The 21,675-nt window shown below is 42.1% G+C and overlaps 1 protein-coding gene across 2 annotated transcripts in view; it reads left to right on the top strand.

The window, feature by feature from the left end:
- Positions 1-20,423, top strand: part of FAM120C (family with sequence similarity 120 member C) — a 125,024-nt gene extending 104,601 nt beyond the window's left edge. Inside the window, exons 12-16 of one of the 2 annotated variants that reach the window (XM_084789290.1) lie at positions 4,354-4,563; positions 5,854-6,055; positions 11,096-11,234; positions 11,591-11,648; positions 15,783-20,423. In XM_084789290.1, coding sequence (XP_084645416.1) covers positions 4,354-4,563; positions 5,854-6,055; positions 11,096-11,234; positions 11,591-11,648; positions 15,783-16,034 — 861 coding nt within the window. In that variant the 3' untranslated portion in view covers positions 16,035-20,423. The remainder of the gene's footprint in view (positions 1-4,353; positions 4,564-5,853; positions 6,056-11,095; positions 11,235-11,590; positions 11,649-15,782) is intronic. The other variant, XM_084789292.1, reaches the window with a different exon arrangement.
- The last annotated feature ends 1,252 nt before the right edge of the window (positions 20,424-21,675 follow it).

Below are 21,675 nucleotides of genomic sequence, written 5' to 3'. Positions count from 1 at the left end.
GTGTATCCTTAGCTATCCTGAGCTCGCTTGGTACGATCTCTGTTAGTTCGAGGCCAGCCTGGTCTACAGAGCTAGTTACAGACAGCCAAGACTACACAGAGAAACCCTGTCTTGAAAAACAAAACAAAATGTTAAGGTAGTATAGCAATTGGACTAAAAAGATAGGTTGCCTTGTGCTTCAAGCTTGGCGTCATTGCTTCCTATCAACTCACACTGTCTAGGTTATTACTTGGCCTCATTACCTTTTATTTCTTTACTCATGGGACTGTAGATGTAATAAGTTAAATAATGTGTATAAAACAGAACACTCTCATGTATATGTGTATATTTTAAATATACTGTACTCCATAAATACTAGCTATTAATGCAAGACACCCCTCCCCTAGGTTCCTTTGAGGCCTGTATTTATTACTTTTCTCATTGCTGTGACAAAATTATTTATTTATTTATTCTAGTTCAGTTTGAAGGTGCAGTCTGTCGTGGCCATAAAGTCATGGTAGCAGGAGCCTGAAAACTTGGTCACATTGCATCCACAGTGAGAGATGACTTGATCTTTAACTTGATTCTTTTTAATCACTCCAATACCCCAGCCCTAGAGTAAAGTTGATCAAAACCAAGTAAGACTTATAAAATCAAACCAGATATAGTAGAATGCGCCTGAAGCTGAATAGGGAGGGTAGTATACTAGTTTGCAAAAGTTATGTGTTGTGATAAAACAGTGATCGATGACAATTTGGGGCAGGAAATATTTATTTCAGCTTATACTTTATAGTCCATTACTGAGAGAAGTCAGAGCAGGAACTCAAGATGGAAACCTGAAGGCAGGAACTGAAGCAAAGGCTGTGGACGAGTGCTGCTGACTGGCTTGCTCACACATCAGTCATTAATCAAGAAAATGCCCTACGGCTCCCCAACAGTTCAATGTGATGAACATAATTTCTTAATCGAAGTTCCTTCTTTTCATATAACTCTAGTGTGTGTCAAGTCAACAAAACAGAAGAAACTAACCAGTACAGATAGTTTATCATTTTAATATTAGACTTGTCAGAGGGAGATGGCTTCTAAGAGGGAGAGGACCAACTAAGCAGGCGACACATACTTAAAATCTGAGGCAGGAACGTAAAGAGAGTGAGACCATCCTGGAGTAGGTGGTGATTTCAAACAAAATGGTAAAATAAACTTGAAGTTGGGCTGCAGCTCAGTGGTAGAGGAGAGAGAGAGAGACTGGGACTTGCAACATCATAATTTATTAGGTCAACTATGGAAAGATGCAGCAATCTAAGACACATGCGATGGTTCTTTTGATAGCAAATTTCTGAGACCTAGACCAGCTCTTTATGGCCAAATCATAGCCAGAAGGAAACTTTTAATGCATCAACTTTTTTATTGAGGCAGCTGACATGCCAGCCTTAAATAGCCACTATGATTAGCTTTAACTTTTTATTTACTTATTTTTATGTGTGTTAATGTTTGGCCTGTGTGAATTTTTATACACTGTGTGCATGTCTAGTACCCACAGAAGTCAGAACAGAAGACTGGATCCCCTGGAATCAGAGTTACAGATGATTGTGAGCCACCCTGTGGGTGCTGGGAATTGAACCTGGGTCCTCTATAAAACAGCAAGTGCTCTTAACTCCGGAGAGCACTATCCAGCTGCATATACAATCAGTTGTCGATATTATCTTTCTTTGATTCAGAGGAGGGGTTGCTGATGATCACATTTTGCAGTCTTTTTGTATGCTTCTCCTATGTATCAGAATAGTGATTATAAATCACACCAGCCACTTTTGCATATGAAAAGTCAACTGTACATCAAAAAAAATTTAAAGCCAGGTGCAGTGGCATACGCCTGTAATCCCAGCACATGGGAGGCAGCATTGAAGGCCAGCCTGGTCTACAGAGCAGGGCAGCCGGGGCTACACAGAGATACTCTGACTGAAAAAAAGAAAAGAAAGAAGAGAAGAGAAATGAAATGTAACAAAACAATGGGTCTGGAGAGACGGTTCTAAGCACCTACTTCTCTGGCAGAGGACCCAGGTTTGGTTCCTGACACCCGCTACTCACAACCATCTATAACTCTAGTTTAGAAAATTCAAGTCCTCCTGGCCTCCCAGGGCACTTCGCACAAGTGGCATACTTAAGGTACATGAAGGCAAAAATAGTCCAACACATAAAATAATAAATAAATAAATCTTAAAAATACCAAACATTGCATCTTAACTTTATTTCTTGTCATTATTCACCAAACAGTACAAATATGAAGCCTGTTAACAATAAGGTAATGTAGAGCTAATATAGCCTATAGAAGGATTGTACAGGCTATATACAAATGCACTGTTTTCCATAAGGGACTTGGGCATCCATAGGTTTAGTTATCTTCAAGGGGTTCTGGAACCAGTCTCCCAGGAATACTGAGAGAAGTGTATTGTGCTTTCTTTGTACTTATCATAATGCATATTTCCTATGTGTTAAAAACTGGGGAATTTAAGCTGGGCACACACCTTTAAACCTAGGACTTGGGAGGCAGAGGCAGGTGGATCTCCACAAGTTTGAGGCCAGCTTGGTGTACAAAGCAAGTGCAGGATAGCCAGAGGTGCACAGAGAAACCCTGTCTCAAAAAGCCCCCAAATTTTTTTTGAGTAATTTTGTTTGTTTGTTTGGTTTTGGTTTTTGGAGACAAAGTTTCTCTATGTTGCCTTGCCTGTCCTAGACTCGCTTTGTAGACCAGGGTGGCCTCAAACTCACAGTGATCCCCCTGGCTCTGCCTCCCCAGTGCTGGGATTAAAGACATGCGCCACCACTGCCCAGCTCAGTAATTTTTATCATATGGATATATCATGTAATTATACTGTTATCCATTTAGATTATTTCCAGTTTTCCTTAATGTAGTGTGATGATTGCATATTTATGCATAAAGATTTATTGCCTTGTGCACCTCCTTAGAATATAGTCTATAATCCTGTACAGCAGTTTGAGTGTATCTGTGTTTTGACTGTAACCTGTCATATGAGAACAGCTATTGAATCATCCGATTTTGGCATCCTGTCAACACTCAGAAAGCTTCAGATTTGGGGACATTTTGTTTCTGAAATGTCGCTTGCTCCATTACCTAGGCTGAGATCAAACTCCTAGGCTCAAATGAGCCTGTCACTTCAGCTCTTTGAGTAGTCGGGACTGTAGCTGTGATCGAGCATGCTTGGCAGAAGAGAGTTGTGTATGTGTGTGTGTGTGTGTGTGTGTGTGTGTGTGTGTGTGTGTGTGTGTGTGTTGTTTGTTTTACTGGGTACTGGTTGGTTTGAGATAAGATATATTGTCTTGGCCCAGGCTGGCCTTGAATTTACAGCAGTCCTCCTGCCTCAGCCTCCTCAGTCCATACACCATCACCTTGCTAGAACTGATTCTTACAAGTAAACTTTCTGAGTTGACAAGTGGGAACATTTTCAGGGTTCGCAATGTATATTATTTAGATGTAATGTATATTCCTCAGCGTTTGTAAGACTTCTCATTTATTTCATTGCTCTATCATCTGTATCGAATATTCTTTTGGCTTTTACTTTTTGAAATTTCCAAATTTGAGGGTCAAAATGAGTATCCTCTAAATCATCGCAGGAAAATGTGAGCATAAGAGCTATTTAAGCACTCAAGTGACTATTGGAAGGCACTATGTGCGACAGCTCATGACTGTAATTCCAGTACTCAGCAAGCTGAGGCAGAAGGATTACCGTGGCTGTGAGAGCAGCCTAAACTATAGAGTAAGACTATGTTTTTAAAAAGTATTTTACATTTATTATTCATTTATTTGGGGGTACAGTGCAAAGGGATGCATGTGATCCATGAAGTATGTGTAGAAATTGGAGGAGAACTTGAAAGATTTGGTTCTCTCCTTCTACCATGGGGCTCAACCTCGGATTATCAGTCTTGGCAGCAAGTGCCTTTACCAACTGAACCATCCTGCTAGCCCAGCATGTTCTAATTTAACTGGAAGAGTCAACATGACAGGAATAATAATAAATGCTACTAATGACAATCTAGGTTAAGTATTTCTTATCTGAAATGCATAGAAATAACCAGACATATTTCACATTTGAGATTCTTTCTCAGACTTTTTAATATTTGCATATATACAATGAGATATCTTGGGATAGGACCCAAATCTAACTATGATGTTCATTTATGTTTTATATAAACATAGCTAAAGATCATTTTATATAATACTTTAGGACATCTGCATTTTAACTGCAACAAACCATACGAAGCCACAGATTTTAGATTGTTTTAGATATAAAGTTTTTCATTTCTTTCTCTTTTTTTTTCCTTGTAGTTTCTTAATCTTTTTCTCTGTGATGGTTTCAGATTGAGAAACTGGATGCTCGAGGGATCCAGCTTGCTGCCCTGTTCATGAGTGGGGTCGACACAGCTCTGTTTGCTAATGATGCATGTGGCCAGCCAGTCCCTTGGGAGCATTGCTGCCCCTGGATTTACTTTGATGGCAAGCTGTTTCAGAGCAAGCTCATTAAAGCAGGCCGAGAGCGAGTGTCCCTGGTTGAACTCTGTGATGGCCAGGTACCAGTCCACACCTGTGATCTGTTGTGCAGATGAACTAATAGGCATGGAGCAGGGAAAGAGCTCAAACATTTGGGCAGTAGGGAACAGAAGTAAAACACGTGTCTGACCCAAGCTAAATGTAATCAGCATGCTCCCCAGAACCTATAATCAAATGTATGTCTGCTACAAAAGCATGTGTTGGTAAATTGTGGTTTTCCCTCATTTAAAGTTTTTATAATTTTTTTTCTTACTGAGAGTTATTTCTTTTCCATGGAATTCCCATGTATACTATTTGCCCTTCCTGGAACTCTTGGAATTTCATTTTTCCTTATTTACACACACTGCAAGTCACTTTGTAAGTAGTAATTTTGGGGGGAGAGGGAGGCTAGAAATAGAAGAGAGAGCCTGGCAGTAGGAGCGCACGCCTTTATCCCATCACTTGGGAGGCAGAGGCAGGTGGATCTCTGTGAGTTCGATGACAGCCGACGCTACACAGAGAAACCCTGTCTCAAAAAAGAAAAAAAGAAAGAAAGAAAGAAACTGAAGAGAGTAGGAAGTAAATGTTAGAGTAGGTTTTACAATATAACCTTGTGAAAGGTAGGAAAGGGAAACTTTATTCACGATTTTATCTATTTAGTGCGTGTGAGCTGAGGGACCAGAGGAGGGGTCAGCAAATTACTCCTGTCCTGCCCTGTTCTTTATAAATAGCATTTTATTGGAACAGGGCGACATTCATTCATGTACATATCTGCGAGTTCTTTCCTGCTAGAATGGCAGAGAAGAGTGGCTGCTGCAGACACAGTGTGGCCACAAAGCCTACAGTATGCACTTGACCACCTTTTCCACAAATTTACCAACCTCTGGGACTAGGTATATGCACATACCCTCACCAGAGCTAAGGGTCTCCAGTCTTGAGTATGGGAGAGGTTACAGGGCTCTTTAAGTGTTGGAGTTTTTTTTTTCTTTTTTCTGTTGCCTGATTTTGTTACCTCTTCCTTAAAAGAATGGCCTAGCCTCTTGTTGGCCCACAATCACCCATTTGCTGATGTACTTATTGCTCTATTTTTGTCACCATAGATAATGTTCCTCACAAGCCGCTGGTTAGAACTAATCTTATGGCATTGTAGGTTTCTTATGAAGAGTGTTAGTGCCAAGCAGGCTTCTGAGGCTGTAGTCTAGAAGCATTTCACTCTGGCCTCAACTCCCACAATGGAAATAAAATTACAAGAGTGCACCTAGAGTGCTCAGCACTGTGCATGAAACACAGGGGAAGTTGAAATCAATACTAATTTTTTTCCTCATCTGAAGGCTGACCTGGCAAGCAAAGTGGAAAAGATGAGGCAGAGTATCCTTGAAGGCGTCAACATGAATCACCCACCACCTTCTGCTCTACTTCCATCACCTACGCTCGTGCCGCCCATGGTGCCCTCTCTCTACCCTGTTTCTCTCTATTCCAGAGCCATGGGCTCGTTTCCACCTCCCCCTCAAGCAAGGAGTCGAGGATTTGCAGGTCAGTATCTAAGAATGAGGTCATCTAATGTATTTCATAATGAACTGTCTAGTTCACTGCCAGTTATAGAATCTGCAGTTTTGTGTATATCTTACTTTGTTTGAAGTCCATGTGTGGTATACTGGTTTGAAATGTCATTATAAATGTTGCATCCTAGAGAAGAAAGTCTATTGAAACCCAAGACCATTCTCAATAGAGATGGTTACTTCTCACTGATTTGATTCTCATTATCCAAGCTCATGTGGTCTGGACTGATGGAAAACCAAGAATCAGTTGTCACTTCATTACTTAGATAGTTATACTCCGTATGAACTATATCTTAATGGTTGCTGTTAGTTCGTTCCTTTCTTATAGGCAGTTGCAGGAAGGTGTTCATAGGCAAAGCATTGGGAGTACATGCCAGGCTTTGAACATGGCAGTAGCTTGATGTAGCTACCTTCCCTCTAGGGGTAGACCTGATGATACATTGCCTACTTCAGCTCTAAAGTCATGGAAAGAGATGTGATCATCCACACCCTCAAAGGACTACATCCTAGTAAAGAAAACAAGTACATGCATATATGCATAAATATGTTTAATGAGGAGAATACAAACATGATCCCAGCAGCTCAGATCTTGATATATTAAACAACTTGCTTCTAGTGAAACACGATTTTCTGTGTGTGTGATGGCTGGTACCAACCCCAACACTTTAAACATGCTAAGCAGGCGTTCTGCCTCTGAGAGGCATGCATCCCCAGCTCTGAAACTGGATAAACAATAGGGCTATTTAACATGAAATAGCAAGAGTCTGTCATCAGGTGAGTGTACCTGTGCTGTTGAACATGTGTATTGTATGTGGGTCCTCTATTTAAAAATAGAAAAACTGGAAGTTGAACTTAGTCTTTTAGGGTCGCAAGACTCAGGTGCTATACTTAGCTCAAAGGTGGGCTTATATGAACAGTATGAAAGTGTAGTCAGCTCTCATAGACCCAGGGGCCAGCCATTCCATGCCTTTAAGCTGGCTTAACTGATCTCTGATTGTCAGTGTGCTGACTGTGTTGTGAGAATCTCAAAAGATGCCTTAACTGAGGCCAAGTTCTTGGGAAGTTCTCACCATTGCCTCAGCGACTGATAGCTCACAAAAGCCTCCTACCTGCTTCCTGCCTCCTGAAAGGACACTGTAAAATCACCAAGTGCGTTTTATTGTCCTTATAAGAGTAGTAAACCCTAGAGTCCTACTTTCCTACAAAGGTTACGGTGCCCAGTTTTAACTGTCAACTTGATCCACCCTGGAATCAATAGGAAGAGTCTCTTAAAATGGAACTGTCTAGATCGCTTGTCCTATGGGTATGTCTGTGATAATTGTTGTGGTTGCCTCACTTGGCATAGGGAAGACCCAGCTGAAACTTGGCAGCACATTCCCTGGTTTGGGGCCCTGGACTGCAGAAGAGTAAATTCCACTAAGCTCTAAGCATGCGTGCATGCTCTCTGCTCTTACCTGTGGACATGATGTGACCAGCTGCTTAGAGTTCTTGCAACTTGAATTTCTCTACTATGATGGAACTGTGAGCTAAAATTTACTCTTTCTCCCACAAGTTGTTTTTTGCCAGGTTATTTTATCACGGCAACAGAAATGAAACTGGAACAAGGGGCTAAATGTATTCAGTGGTTTAAAACTTTGCTTTCTTTCCATGTGTCAGAAGACCTACTCAACTCCAAAGTCCTTGTTATTTTTGACACAGAGTATCACGTAACCTGGATGGCCTTGAATTCCTGATTCTGTTGCCTTTAACTTCTTTTTTTCTTTTTTGAGACTAGGTTTTTCTGTGTAACAGTCCTGGCTGTTCTAGAACTCACTCTGTAGACCAGGCTGCCCTCAAACTCTACTGTGCTTGTGAGCTCTCACACAGTCATAATTTCCTGTCTTCAGGAAGCAATCCTGTCATCTTGTTTTGAATTGTTCCTGGTTTTTACAACAGTTCTGGTTAGTTTTTGTTGCTTTCCTTGTGGCTGTGACTAAATACCTAACAGGACAGAGACATTTATTTTAACTCACATTTTAAAGAAATACTGTCTGTCATGGCAAGGAAGGCACATGGCTGGACCTTGTCGGTGGTTTGTTTTCTTTGTTTGTTGATCTTTGTGAATCTGGAAGCAGAGAATTCAAGCCAGAAAAGGGGCCAGTTACAAACCTCAAAGCCTCCCCCCCACCCAGTAACCCACATTACCCAGCAAGGCTCAAACTCCTAAAGGCCCCATGATCTTCCAGAAAGCACTGCCAGCTTAGGACCAATTGTTGTAACATAGGAAGCTGTGTGGCATATTTCATATTCAAACTGCCACACTATTCCAGCCAGACCAGCATTAACCTGTTGCAGTCTCCATCCCTCTGTCTCCTGGATGATGGGATTAGGGATATGCACCATGATGCTCATCACGTCTTAGCTTTTTAATTATATATTTATTTCATTCTTTCCATTTACTTTGCTCATCTAGCTAATCCTATATTGTATACTGAGGCATATTTGTATGGAAAATAGGTTTACCTTACAATTTTCCAATAACTAGATTTTAAGAATTGACTTTCTATTTGAGGGCAGAGGAGAAGAGAGAATATGGGGGAAGGATAACTAATAATAAAATCTTTGACAAAGCCATATGGAAAATTTCCTAAGATATATATAAAGACTGTAAGTGGAGTTACCCCATAATTTTGGAACAATGCCTAACTCATACACCATAGGCTATCACACAAAAAGTACATTGCCAGATACGGGTTACGTTGCTTTTTTTTTTTTCTTCCCAATTTGCATCATAAGCTTTATTCCTGATGTAGGACGGATTCTTTATATCCTCCAAATGTATCACTTGCCACCCTGGAAAGGCCTAGGATGCTCCCACCATCTCCAGGGAGGGTGAGAGAAAGGTCTGGACTAGCAGCAGTCCAGAAGCGGTCTGCAGTTCCTGGGTTTCTTACCCTCCCTTCAAACTGAGGAATCATCTCTCTCATCCATTCAATCAAAAAGAAAAATTCTCATATCAAAGCAAAACACACCTTAAGTATAGGGCAGGGGTGTCCTTGTCCTCAGTTGTTGGACATCAAGTTACAGGTCACCAATGGGAAAGTGGGCAGGGGCACCATCACTGTTTCTGCAGAAGAGCTTCCGTCCTTGCTGCGTCTTGTTGCAGCTGTGTGTCTACCTCATCTGCTGGCAACTGCACATAGCAGATGACTGAGCCCCTGATGAAGCAGTTCCTTTTTTTTTTTTTTCAAGTTTTTTGAGACAGGGTCTCTCTGTGTAACCTTGGCTGTCCTCGAACTCTCTTTGTAGACCAGGCTGGCCTCAACCTCACAGAGATCCGCCTGCCTCTGCTTTCCAAGTGCTGGGATTAAAGGCGTGTGCCACCACGCCCAGCAGATGAAGCAGTTCTTGACTGATAATGTGTGAGGGTATTTCTTAGGGTCTGTTACACTGGTGTCTGTTAGTTTGCTATTGAGGTACCGGTCCACAGAGTGGAGGGTTCCACAGATGCTCAGGTCATTCTTGAGTTCCACGGCCATGGGCTGGCGCCGCACTGCAGCCTGGTCCACTAAAGGAAGGGCTGCAGCCGGAGGCAGAGCTGGAGCATGAGCATGAGCCCACGCATGGGGCAGGACAGGATCACACAGGGACACAGGGAACCGTGAAAGGCACCAGGCCCAGAGCACTTGGCTGAACCGAGTACGGCAGAGCAGAGAGGACTGCCCTGGGTTACCTTTTTACAAGTTGTTGGTCAGTGGGGTCCCCAGGAGTCCCAAAGCAATGCAAGGTATTGCCATTGGTTTTAGTTGCCCTCCAGGACTTGATGCTAAGAGCATTTTGCTCAACATACCACATCTTCAGTCATAGGCCATGGAGAAATTAAGCTGGTACCAACTTAAAAGCTTCATCCCTACTGGCTAGCTTTCATAGTGCTGGAGGGTGCTATTCACACTACTGAGGGAGAAAAGTAATGAGTAGTCTTACCTATGAACTGTGTAAGGCAAGGTAACAACTGCCTTGGCAAGATGTGCCCACTGGTACAATAGTTGTGTGAATGTTGTGGTAGTGACCAACTACTTTCTGATTGGATTTACTTACTTCCAAATGGACATATATTAAACTAGTCACTAAGCACTTATCTTTACACCCATAGATTAGTGCTTCTGTCAGCCCTCATGAGAGAAGCTTCTATATACAGTAGATAGAAATTAACACAGAGGCCCATAACTGGTCAGTGTGAAGGAATAAGACAATGCCCAGTTCTCAGCCCTAAATGGGACATTTATACCATGCTCTCTCCCCCAAGTCTTAGGGGTCCTTGCAGAAGAGGCAGCAGAAAGATTGTGAGAGCCAGAGGTAGTGGGTAACTTATTTTCTGGAAAAAAATAAACCCATTGCACATACGAACTCACAGTGGCTGCACAAGACCTTCACAGGATCATGGCTAGGCAAAATCCCTGCATGGATTAGGAAAGAAGTCCATCCACAACCGAGGAGCCACTGGCAGCCAATGGCCACTGGAGGAGCAAGAGTCGGCTTTCTTCAGGGATGCGGCCTTTCAGGCTACCCATGGCCACTAGATGCCCATGCACATGCGGGCAGCGCTAGGTGGATTCAGTGGTTGGTTTTGAAGGTGAAGGTGGGAGAGAAAAATGATGAGGAGGATAAGTGAAGATTAGAGTAGAACTGAGTGGTGTGTGAAGACACATGCTTATATGAAAGTTCCGAGGGTTCTTTTTAAAGGAAATATAGATTTGGGGCCAGAAAAAAAGGGCCATATTTTTCTAAATAAATTCCTATTAAGTGGCAGGGTGTATAGTTGAAAAAAATGAATCGCTTCCACTGCATTTGTTAAAGTGGATCTATAGCAAGAGATCTTCAATTGGCCCTTCTCTGCGTTTGCTTCCCTTGTTATTATCACAATCTTATCAGAGAGAAATGCGAGTAAGAAGTAGTAGATTGTATAGTATCTTTTGTGTCACCTCTTGCCCTATCTTGCACTTGCCATTCACCACTGCTGTTCTTAAATTGCCAGGTCTCCATCCAATCCCACCCCAAGGAGGAAAACTGGAAATTGCTGGCATGGTGGTGGGCCAGTGGGCTGGCAGCAGATCTTCTAGAAGTCGAGGATCCTTTGGCATGCAAGTGGTCTCTGTCGGTGGGCCAGGAAAGGGGTATGTACTTGAATGGGTTGGAATAGCTAGTGTACCTCTAGGAAAGTGCCCAGCTATTGAATCCTTCCTTCTGTTGAGGTAAGTGGTATGAGTCAACTTTGCATTATTGAAATAAGCTTTAACTTTAGTTCATCAAGTGTGTAACAAACACCCTGCTTGATGAAAAGAATTATTGTGCTAGAGGACAACAAGGAACACAATTCAGTACAACATAGAAATGAAAGGACTAGAGGTTTGCAGCAGCAATACCAAAGATGAGCATCTAAATTAGCAAGAAAAGATGAGTTGTTAGCCAAGTGAAAATGGGATTTGGGCTTCATGTGTTCTCATGCTCACTTTTCTCCCTCTTGCAAAAGGCACGGAAAAGAACAGGCTGGTAGAGGACCCAAAGGTCACAAAAAAGGAAATAAGCAAGTAAGTATCTTTCTTGAAATTATCAAGCTGGCTTGACGTCTTTTCCCCCTTCTGGCTAAATTACAAGAGACTGTGGGAAGCTGAGCTGCTGGAGGTGGGGGAGGGGAGGGAGGGCGGGGGAAAGGGGAGGTGTAATGCCTTTCTAGCCATTTGATTTCAGAACCCACTTCCCCAGTGTGGTGGTCAGTAAGTGTTTGTCGCCCTGAATGTCCCCACAGTGCTTCAGAGGCTCTTTCTTTTTCTGAATAAAGGGCCACACAATACCAGGTACAATGTCCTGAAGACATGTGACTAGTATAGTATGCTGCATGCAGCCAGAAGGGAACAGAGTGACACTGACAGCTAGATCATCTAAAGCCTGTCTGAGCTTTGAGGACCCAGCAGAGGTGCTTAGAAAATTTGACTTTTGCCTTATGGGAGATGGAAGCATTGTTACTCGTGTGTGTGTGTGTGTGTGTGTGTGTGTGTGTGTGTGTGTGTGTGTGTGTGTGTGTGTGTGTGTTTCATTCCTAGAGATTGAATCCAGGGCCTTGCATGTGCTAGGCAAATGCTCTATCACCCCAGCTTTCACCTATTTGTGTGTATGTGCACATATGAGCAAGTGTGAATATGGAGTCCAAAGGTAGATAACACCTTTTCTCCTCTCCACCTTTCCCCTCTCCTTCTCCCCTCCCCATCTCCTGTCCTCTTTCTTTTCCACTTCTCTCTTTCTTTGAGACATGGTCTCACTAGGTAGCCCTAACTGGCCTAGGACTCTCTATGTAGACCAGGCTGGCCTCACAGAGATCCACCTGCTTCTGCCTCCCAACTGCTGGTATTAAAGGTGTGCGCCACCATGTCAAGCTGTCATCAGAATATCAATCCAAAATCTTCTATATACAGCCATACTTCACTAATAAATCCTCTTAGCCAAGCATAGTGGCTCACCCTTTTAATTCCAGCCCTTAGGAGGCAGAGTCAGGTGGATCTCTGTGAGTTCAGAGCCAGTCTGCTCTACATGGGTGTTTCAGGACAGCCAGAGCTATGTACTGAGACCCTCTTGCAATAAAAACCATTAATTAGTTAGTTAATTAATTAATTAATTAATTTAGTGTTTGTTTTGGTGTTATCTTTGGGGGGGTTGTTTTATTTTGTTTTGTTTTTTGAGACAGTCTCTCAGTGTTAGCCTTGGCTATCCTAGACTCGCTTTGTAGATCAGGCCGGCCTCAAACTCCCAGTAATCCACCTGCCTCTGCCTCCCAAGTGCTGGCATTAAAGGCACACGCCACCACGCCCAGCTGGTGTCATCTTTTTACAATTTATTTACTTTTATTTTATGTGCATTGGTGTTTTGCCTGCATGTATTGTCTATGTGAGAGTCTCAGATCTTGGAGTTAGACAGTTGTGAGCTACCATGTGGCCGCTGGGAATTGAACTCCTGGGTCCTCTAGAAGAGCAGACAGTGCTCGTAACTGCTGAGCCATTTCTCCAGCCCTTGGTGTTATTTTTTAATCCTCTTTATTGACACAAGAGTGGAGGGGAAAATTCACTCTGATAAGTAAAGAGCTGAAAGCTTGATACATTGGACTAGCTACTGCTCACACAGCCATTTGGATTTACTTAAAGGGTAACAGGAACAGAGGGGCTACACTTAAACAAGTGAGTAACTGCAGATATTATAGCTTAAAGTAGAGTTTCAGCTCCAAAATGTGCTCCTAGCTAATGTTGTACTTGTAGCATGTTCTTTCTTCAGAGAGTCATCTGGATAACAAGAACAGAAGAGACATTTGAACATTTGGTATCTCTTCCTATTGCTGTTTCATGAAAGGAGTTTAATTTTTAGTTAAGCATTATAAAAATTTCGGCAAATTGCCTAGTGTTGGTGCTGCACACCTGTAATCCCAGCACTCAGGAGGCAGAGGCAGCCAGATCTCTGTGAGTTTGAGGCCAGCCTGGTCTGCAAAGCGAGTCCAAGACAGCCAGAGCCACACAGAGAAACAGTCTCATAAAAACATCAGGGTGTTATTTTGAACCAAAAATTGAACTAGGATACTCCCACACACAAAGCATTCTATGATGTATTCCAAACCACAGGACACTAACTTTGGGAATTTTCTAAGGCTCCCCAGTTCCTTCAGAACAGGGTCAGTAAGACAGAAAGCATTACATGTAGAAAGAAAATGAGTCAAACAGGAAGATGCCCTTAAAGTAGTAGCATGCAGTGTGAAAACCCTACTTTAATATGTAATGAATAGACTAATCTGTGATTGACTCAAAGAACCAGCCATGTGGATAAAGCTGGAGTGGGCAGCAGGTGGATGGGAGCTACGTGCTGATTTATGATAAGAAGGAATACTTAAGGTGACACAGTGCACATTGTCACACTGTCTTCCACTCACATTCACAGCCTCAGGTCATTGAAGCCACATGAATAGCTAGTGGGGTATTTACTGCTTCCCACTTTAGGGAGAAACTGAGGTAAGAATGACATTATCTCATCTCAAAGTGTCCATCCAGTGAGTTTTCAGAAGTGGCATTCCAGCTGGAGCTACCTGATGTATACATAGCCATGCAGCAGTCCTGTGCTGTGTGGATTCCGATGCTGCAGCAGCTCTGATTGCTAGAGCCAGAATCAGAACCAAGCTAGGTTCAAGTGCTGGCTCAAGTGCATGAGCTCATAACCATTATTATCAGAACTTGATTTCTCTAAGGGCATCAGTAATTTGCTTGGGGCCATGTAACAGGAGGTAGAGGCTGAAGGTTTGAAATAGCCTGTTGCCGTGCAGCTCATTTACTGAGTTTCTAGAGCATGTCAGGCACATACTCAGAGTGCTTTACGTGGAGTAGCTCATCCAGTCATTGGGGAGCATACAAAGTACACACTATTCTATTTTGTGGTTGAGGAGAATGAGAGAAAACAAGGATGATAAAGGATCTTCAGTCAGAGCGTTCCTGCCCCTTTCATCTTCTCTCGTGGTAACCTGGCCATGGAAATGCTCACATTAACTTTATCATTACCAAATTCACTGTCCTTGGAAAGCACTACTGCTGACTACCTTGCTGGTTTTCCTTTTTCATTTTAGTGCTGTTCATAAGTCCTTCAGTGACTAATTGTTTCAGCATATACAAGGCACACATACTATAGTTCTATCTTCCCAAGTTTATTCCTAGGGCCTTGAGTATTAATGTTTTCAAATCCTGAGGTCACTTGTCTGTTCTTTGTTGAATCTACCACGTAACAAGTTCCACCCATCTGGTGGATTTTTCCTAGTTCCAATGTTAGGATTCTGCGACAGTCTGCTTACCTGTGATATTACTGCTTACGTGCCATGGGGGTGTGGCCCTGCCCAGGGCCAAATAAAAGAACACACCCTCCACGTGGCGCGTGCGCTCTCTTGCTCTTGCTCTCTCTCTCTCTCTCTCTCTCTCTCTCTCTCTCTCTCTCTCTCTCTCTCTCTCTCTCAATCTCTCTCTCACTCACTCACTCAAGGAGTAACAGGTCTAGAGTTTAAGTTATAAAAGTGTCTAAGATACTGCAATAGATCTTCTGCCATGTTTCTCACTGGGGTTTTTCCCTTTCCTGGTAAATTGCTGTTTTGATTATCAGCATTTATTCAGTGTCACATGGCAGTTGAGTGCGTAGAGGCTGACCCACCTAAAATAGATTTCTAGTTGCACTACTCTCTGTCTTGAGCAAATTATTTTAGCTTTCCTGTGCCTCAGCTTCCTCATCAGTAAATGGAGCATGATAAAATATACTATCACTGTAAGTACTAGAAAAATACATTTTTGCAGGCAGTGGTTGTGTACACCTTTAATCCCAGCACTTAGGAGGCAAAGGCAGGCTGATCCCTGAATTCAAGGACAGCCAGGGCTACACAGACAAACCCTGTCTCAAAGTGTGTGTGTGTGTGTGTGTGTGTGTGTGTGTGTGTGTGTGTGTGTGTGTGTGTTAAAGCTCTGTGAGTGACAGTCGTACTGTGATTGAGTCATCATTGCTGTTGGATCGCACTTCTGAGGGGAGTACCAGAAGGCATGACCTTTAGGCTCTCTGATAGTTGTGAAGAATTTCTCAGTCTACCTTATGAACATGCTGGGGGAAGCCCAGCCAGTTTGGGATTACCATTTCCACCAGGTACCTCTTGTTTTTGACAGGGCTCTTCAGATGGGATCTCTAAACCCATGGAGCTTCATCAAGGCCGGCCCCGCTCCCAGGTGAATGGAAACAGTGGCACATTGATTATGGAAGAGAAGAGTGATCATCTTCCGGCTCCATCCCAGTGTGCCTTATCTAGAGACAGTGACGTGTGTAATGATGATGACCACTGCCTCCCCGTGAAGAATGGAGAGAAGAACCATGTGCAAGAACTAGAGCTAGAAACTGTGGCCCAACAGAAAGAGGAATGACAAAGTGAAGATGGCGTCACTTGTCAGGGAGAGGAGAAAACTCTACTTTTCTGATTCTAGGCCCAAGTTAGAGGAGGATATAAATGTTTACTCTAGATTTACCTAGGATTTTAAGGGGATACATATTTATTGTATCTACCTTTTCTTCCCTATCTTTTCTGGCTCCAGAATTAGAACCTGGGAGACTTCTCAGATTCTTAAATATATAGCACCAATATTTTCCTTGTATCTCCTGGAAGACTGGGCAGTAATTGTCAGAAAGCAGATGCTATCACGTAAACCCTACGGGAAAGTTCTGGCTTTGGCTTTCTGAATATTTAATGTGATGTCCTTCATAAGCTTATAAGGAATGGGGTTGTAAGGTAAGCTACCTGTGGCTTCCTGATTTTTTTTTTTTTTGTCCTTAAGGTAATGGAACCTTGGTAGCTAATCAGTACCCTCCTTACTCCTCCTCCTAACTCATCTGCCCCGTGATTTTTTGTATGCCACCTCTAGCTCTGGCCTGACAATCAGATAGGTAGATGTTTTTAGGGTAGTAGACAGTGTTGGTTTGGGTTATTTTATTTTATTTTTTATTTTATACACGTAAAAAAACTACAATGGCCTTTGTACTGGGAGATTCAAGTGAGTCAGAAAAGTACTGGGCAGATTTTTCCTGCCTCCCTACCAGTGCATTGTTTATAAACTAGCAGATATGGTACAGTTCACCCACTCTCTGCTGCCCACACTCCAAAAGGGTGGGAATCAATGTTAGAAAACTGAGTACAAAAGGGACTCAAAAGACTCTATGTGTGTGTATATGTGTATAGGTGTGTGTGTGTGGGTGTATATATGAACATGTGTATCTATATGCATACACATACCCTTTATATAAGAGACAGATCTATTTATCTATACATATTTTATATATATAAATGTGTGTATACAGATATATATACACATACATCCATGGTAAAGTTCCAGAAGATTTACTGAATTTCCCAGAAATGCTTCCACTGCTATGGAATGGTGGGTTTCAAAAGACCATACTTTAAATCTGAAATCCTTACTAAGTCACAGCCTATCACAGGTATGAGAAGATGGGCTACTCTAAACCAGACATAAAGTACTTTCCAGAGATTGCCTGTTCAGAACAACAAATACTTCACTATGAACAGAGCCCTCACATCCCATATGGTGAAAACAGGAGGTTGAAATGGGTTGGGAAGAGTTGCACATTTTTTATGAAGGTTTGGAGATAGCAAGGGGATAGGAGGTAGTTTCCGGTTGAAAGGGCTTTCAGCCAATTGGGAAGAAATGGCTTTTGGAACTCCAGGATCCAATTGGCTTCAGGCAAGAACTGCTTGACATGAATCCAAGGAGGAACAAGTAGCATTGGAATGATGGAGTGGGGAGATGTGAGGAAATGTAACAATTTGATTTTACATACCTTAGATTGTTTCATTTATTCATTGACATTTTGACTACAGGATCTTTTCGTTTGCTTTGCAAGGAAGATGTCAGAGAACTTGGCCTGAGATTTGAGGGGTATTCTATAAAAGATTCTCCATCAGTCCCTGGGGGGCCAAGATCTGCCCAGGATAAAAAGATTCTTCCTCCTTGCTGGAGATAATCTTGAGAAAGCTTTGCTTTCCACTTCCTCTCATTTTGGGCAGCCAAAATACAGGGAGTGGAAACAAGGCTTGTAACAAACTAGTAGTGTATTTTCATTCAGGAATTGAGGCTTCTAGCCGCACACAGCTCCTTTTGGACTTTGATATTCTTGCCCAAGAAATATCATTTCTATAAGACTATAACTTGACTAGACTTCTAGCAGGGTTCTCTATATTTAGGGGAAAAATAACCATGCATCTTAATTTACAACAGATTCTTGGTGATTTTTTTCCATACAACTGGAAGACTATGTTTGCTATCTGCCCATTTGTCTCAAGAAACTAAAATGTCTCAGGCTATTTAGCCCGAGTCCAGCCTACTTTAAGAGAACTCATGATTTTCAGGGGACAGGAGCCCTGGTATGCCTTGCCCCTTGCCCAGACATTTCTTAAACAAACCTAATAAAGGTGGCAAGAGTATGTACCATGCCATATCTAAGAAGAAAAATGAGTATAGACCACTTCCTCTTTGAAATGAGCTCCCCAGATTTGGTCCCCTTCTCAAAGTTGGACCTACTCATCCTTTCGCAATCCCTTGAAGGTTAGGACTTTTATATCCAGGAAGGGAAGGAATTCATAGAAAATCTAGATGGCATAAAATCACCTTCTGGGCCGCAGAAGGATGAGTCCTTTGGCGCTCTGAAAGTAACCAGAATCACTGAATGAGTGAATGGTTAGCTACCTGACAAAATGCTCAATAGCAAGTACTTGGAGTGAAGGGTGAGTATCTTCAGTTGCTGTTTCTGTGCATTGTGGGTCTGTCTGACGCAGTCAGGTGACAGTATTGTTAACTCTTACGTCCTCACAACATGAACAGTTATTTTATAGCCATTCACTGTGAGAGGTAAAATTGCTGCTTTCACAGAAATAATCCCAGTTTGCCAAAAGACTTGCTTTTCTCCCTTTCATAAACCTTTGCATCTCCATAGCCCAGGATGAAACAAGTGGCTTACTTCCAACTTTGAATTTTGTTTTGATTGACTGGGGTTTGGGAAGTTACAAGAAAGAACTATAAAGAATTATGTTCCTAGATTTCAGTGTACCTCCCAAAACACACAATTTAAAAGCCAGGAAAACTAAGGTTCATTACTGAGAAATGACCTTTTCCTAATTGGCAGACAAATTGGGGACCTTTGCTGTACCCACTTGAGGTTCCACTTCTGATTCTCAGTCACTGCTCTCGGACAAAGTCATCCTGGAATCACCAGAAATGGCTGCTTTACCTTGTAGGGACACAGCAAAAACAAAAACAGAACCCCAAACCTGGTTGTGAACAGCCACTAATTGCCAAGGTCTTGCAGTCCTTCTGCCTGTGCGTCTTTGGGTCAACCTGTAACTCCTACCTTTTTTAAGTGACCACTCCTAACAAACTTTAGTTCACTCTAATCATTTCACTGTATATAGGTAGGACTTCAGGCAAGTTGAAGCCCAAGAAATAGCACTTTCTTTGGCTAGGGATATTTGATTTTTGTCTCCATCTAGATTTTTTTTGACATTGTTGGCCTAGTAACCCTAATATTTTCATCACTGAGAAAAAAAATGGACAAGGTATTGGGGGAGGGGATGCAAAAATGCTTATGTAGGATAGAAAGAATAAGAGTAGCCCTTTGGGTATGATGATTCAGTCCTTTGAAACCTTAGAAGGCCCCTGTGGGTATACAGTGCCACCCTTTCAGCCTCTAACCACCCCTACCCTTTGAAATGACAATACAAGTAGACCACAGTTTAAAGTAGTTAGTCTAAATCTACTAAAGGTTTAATCATTATACTTCTTCACTTTCAGATGCATATTTCCTAAATATTCTTGGGGTTTCAGGGGAGGGTAAGTTTTCACTATTCCATTGTGTGTTCTCATTTTCCTCTTTCCCATCACTTCGGCTTCTTTTTTAATGTTCTCTTTTCTTATTGATGTAGTCTGCTGGTACGGATAGCTCAGTGCACCTAGTCCCCTTTTATTGCTGATTATCTTCAATATTGTCTGAGGCTATTTTGGTGTTCTAAGAAAATGTCACTTTTTACAAAAAAAAATCATCTTTTCTAAGTTAAAAGCAAAATAAAACAACCCCTAGGCTGGGGTACTCATTTCAGCTTTTGACATTGTCCCTGTACTTTTATAGATGAATTTTTTGTCTGTGTTGGTAGTAAATAATGGCTAGTGAATTTTCATGTAAATGAAGCAAGTTAAATATTTCAGATTTTATTAATCTCATAACCCTGCAGATCTGATAAATTCATTTCAGTTCCTTCCCAGAAGGGACTTTCTTCCTACCTTTTATTTTCTTCTATTTTTAGACTAACATACTAGATTAAAAAGCAAAAACAAAAAAACCCCAAAAAAATTAACTGCAAAGAGTCAGTGATTTTTTTTAGTGCTCCCTGAAAAATGATGTTATTGACAAAAGTAAGAAATTCTTTTGTTGTTGGTTTTTTTTTTCCTGTGCTCTTGACAGTGTGTTTAGTGGATGGATAATACGTATTTCTCTTTGCCACTCCCAGATTCCAATTTCCCTGCCTTTTGGCCCACCTCACCACAAAAGCTCCATAGTGTATTAATGTAAGTTGGAGTGGATGCTTCTTTGGGGGAAACTGCAGGACTTAGTGGAAATGTCTCAGAAAGGAATGAGAAAGTCTCAGGAGTTCTGTGATGGAATTTGATCTGTTGTTATGTTAATGCTGATGGAAAGAAACTTACAGCGCTTAATAAAAGTCTATTCTTTTAGTTTAAAAAAATTTAAAATGGTCTCAAGTGTGTGGTTTGATTTCTTCTCCCAGCTCTGGTCCCTTTCTGCAAATGGACATTCTCTTCTCAGTTCAGAAGAGTTCTGCAGGGATGTAAGAGGCTGTAGAGTAGGGGGGCAAGAGACCCCGGTTGTGAAACATCAAAATGAAGAGCATATTTGGCTTCGGGCTAACTTACTTAGTTTGATGTCCCCAAAGCACCTCCAACTCAACTAGACTGTGGAATGGTAACCTAGATTCATGTCTTTCCCTTATCTCTCGATTTTTAACTTACGACCAAATCTGTTGATGACACATAGCCGTATAACTCCTCAGTCCTGTCCTTGGTCCTGTGGCTTAGTCCTTCCTTTATCATACCTCCCTGGAATGTTGCAGTTGCTCCTCTTTCTTCCTTCTAAGCAGATAATTGTAAGCAATATTTTGTGTCTAAGCAAATGTACCTTTTCTGCTTTAAAGGGCCCATATATTTCTAAAGTTTGTAAAGCGTTCTATGGCAGTAGAAAGTTGAGGGCCATTGTTTTAATCTACCATGCTAATGAGCTTCCAGAATAATATATCCTGGGGCTAGAGAGGTGATTCACTGGTTGAGTACTTGTTGCTCTTGCAGAAGACCTGGGTTCGGTTCCCAGCACCCACAAAGCTGTTCTCAACTATCTGTAACTCTAGTACCAGTAGATCTGAGTCCTGACCTGCAAAGGCACCACCATGCATGCATGTGGTGCAGAGACATACATGCAGGCAAAATACACAAAGTGAATAAATCTTTTAAAAAAAAAAGCTGGGTGGTGGTGGTGGCGGCACACGCCTTTAATCCCAGCACTTGGGAGGCAGAGGCAGGTGGATTGCTGTGAGTTTGAGGCCAGCCTGGTCTACAAAGTGAGTCCAGGACAGTCAAGGCTACACAGAAGAACCATGTCTCGAAAAATCAATAAGGAGAAGGAGAAGACATCCAACACACTGCACAAAAACTTCCATGGCTCCTTCATTGTCTGGATGACTCTGGACTACTGTTCTAGCCTTTCCTATTCCTCCTTCACTATTCTACTCTGGTGAGGATAAAGTTCACTCCCCGTTAAGTTGTTAATACTTGTTGGATCACAAGACTTTCCTGGGGGCGCACAACACATACTTACCCCAGATACGGAGTCCACAAGAGATCACATACTTACCCAGATGGGGAGTCCATGACAGACCACATACTTAACTGCAGTATGGATATCACCAAAGTCTAACAGTGAACCGAGTTTTAT

Source organism: Acomys minous (assembly GCF_964271855.1).
Source record: "Acomys minous genome assembly, chromosome: 7".
NCBI classification, from domain to species: Eukaryota; Metazoa; Chordata; class Mammalia; order Rodentia; family Muridae; genus Acomys; species Acomys minous.
Note: the sequence above shows the minus strand (reverse complement) of the source record. Positions and strands in the feature narration are given on the sequence as shown.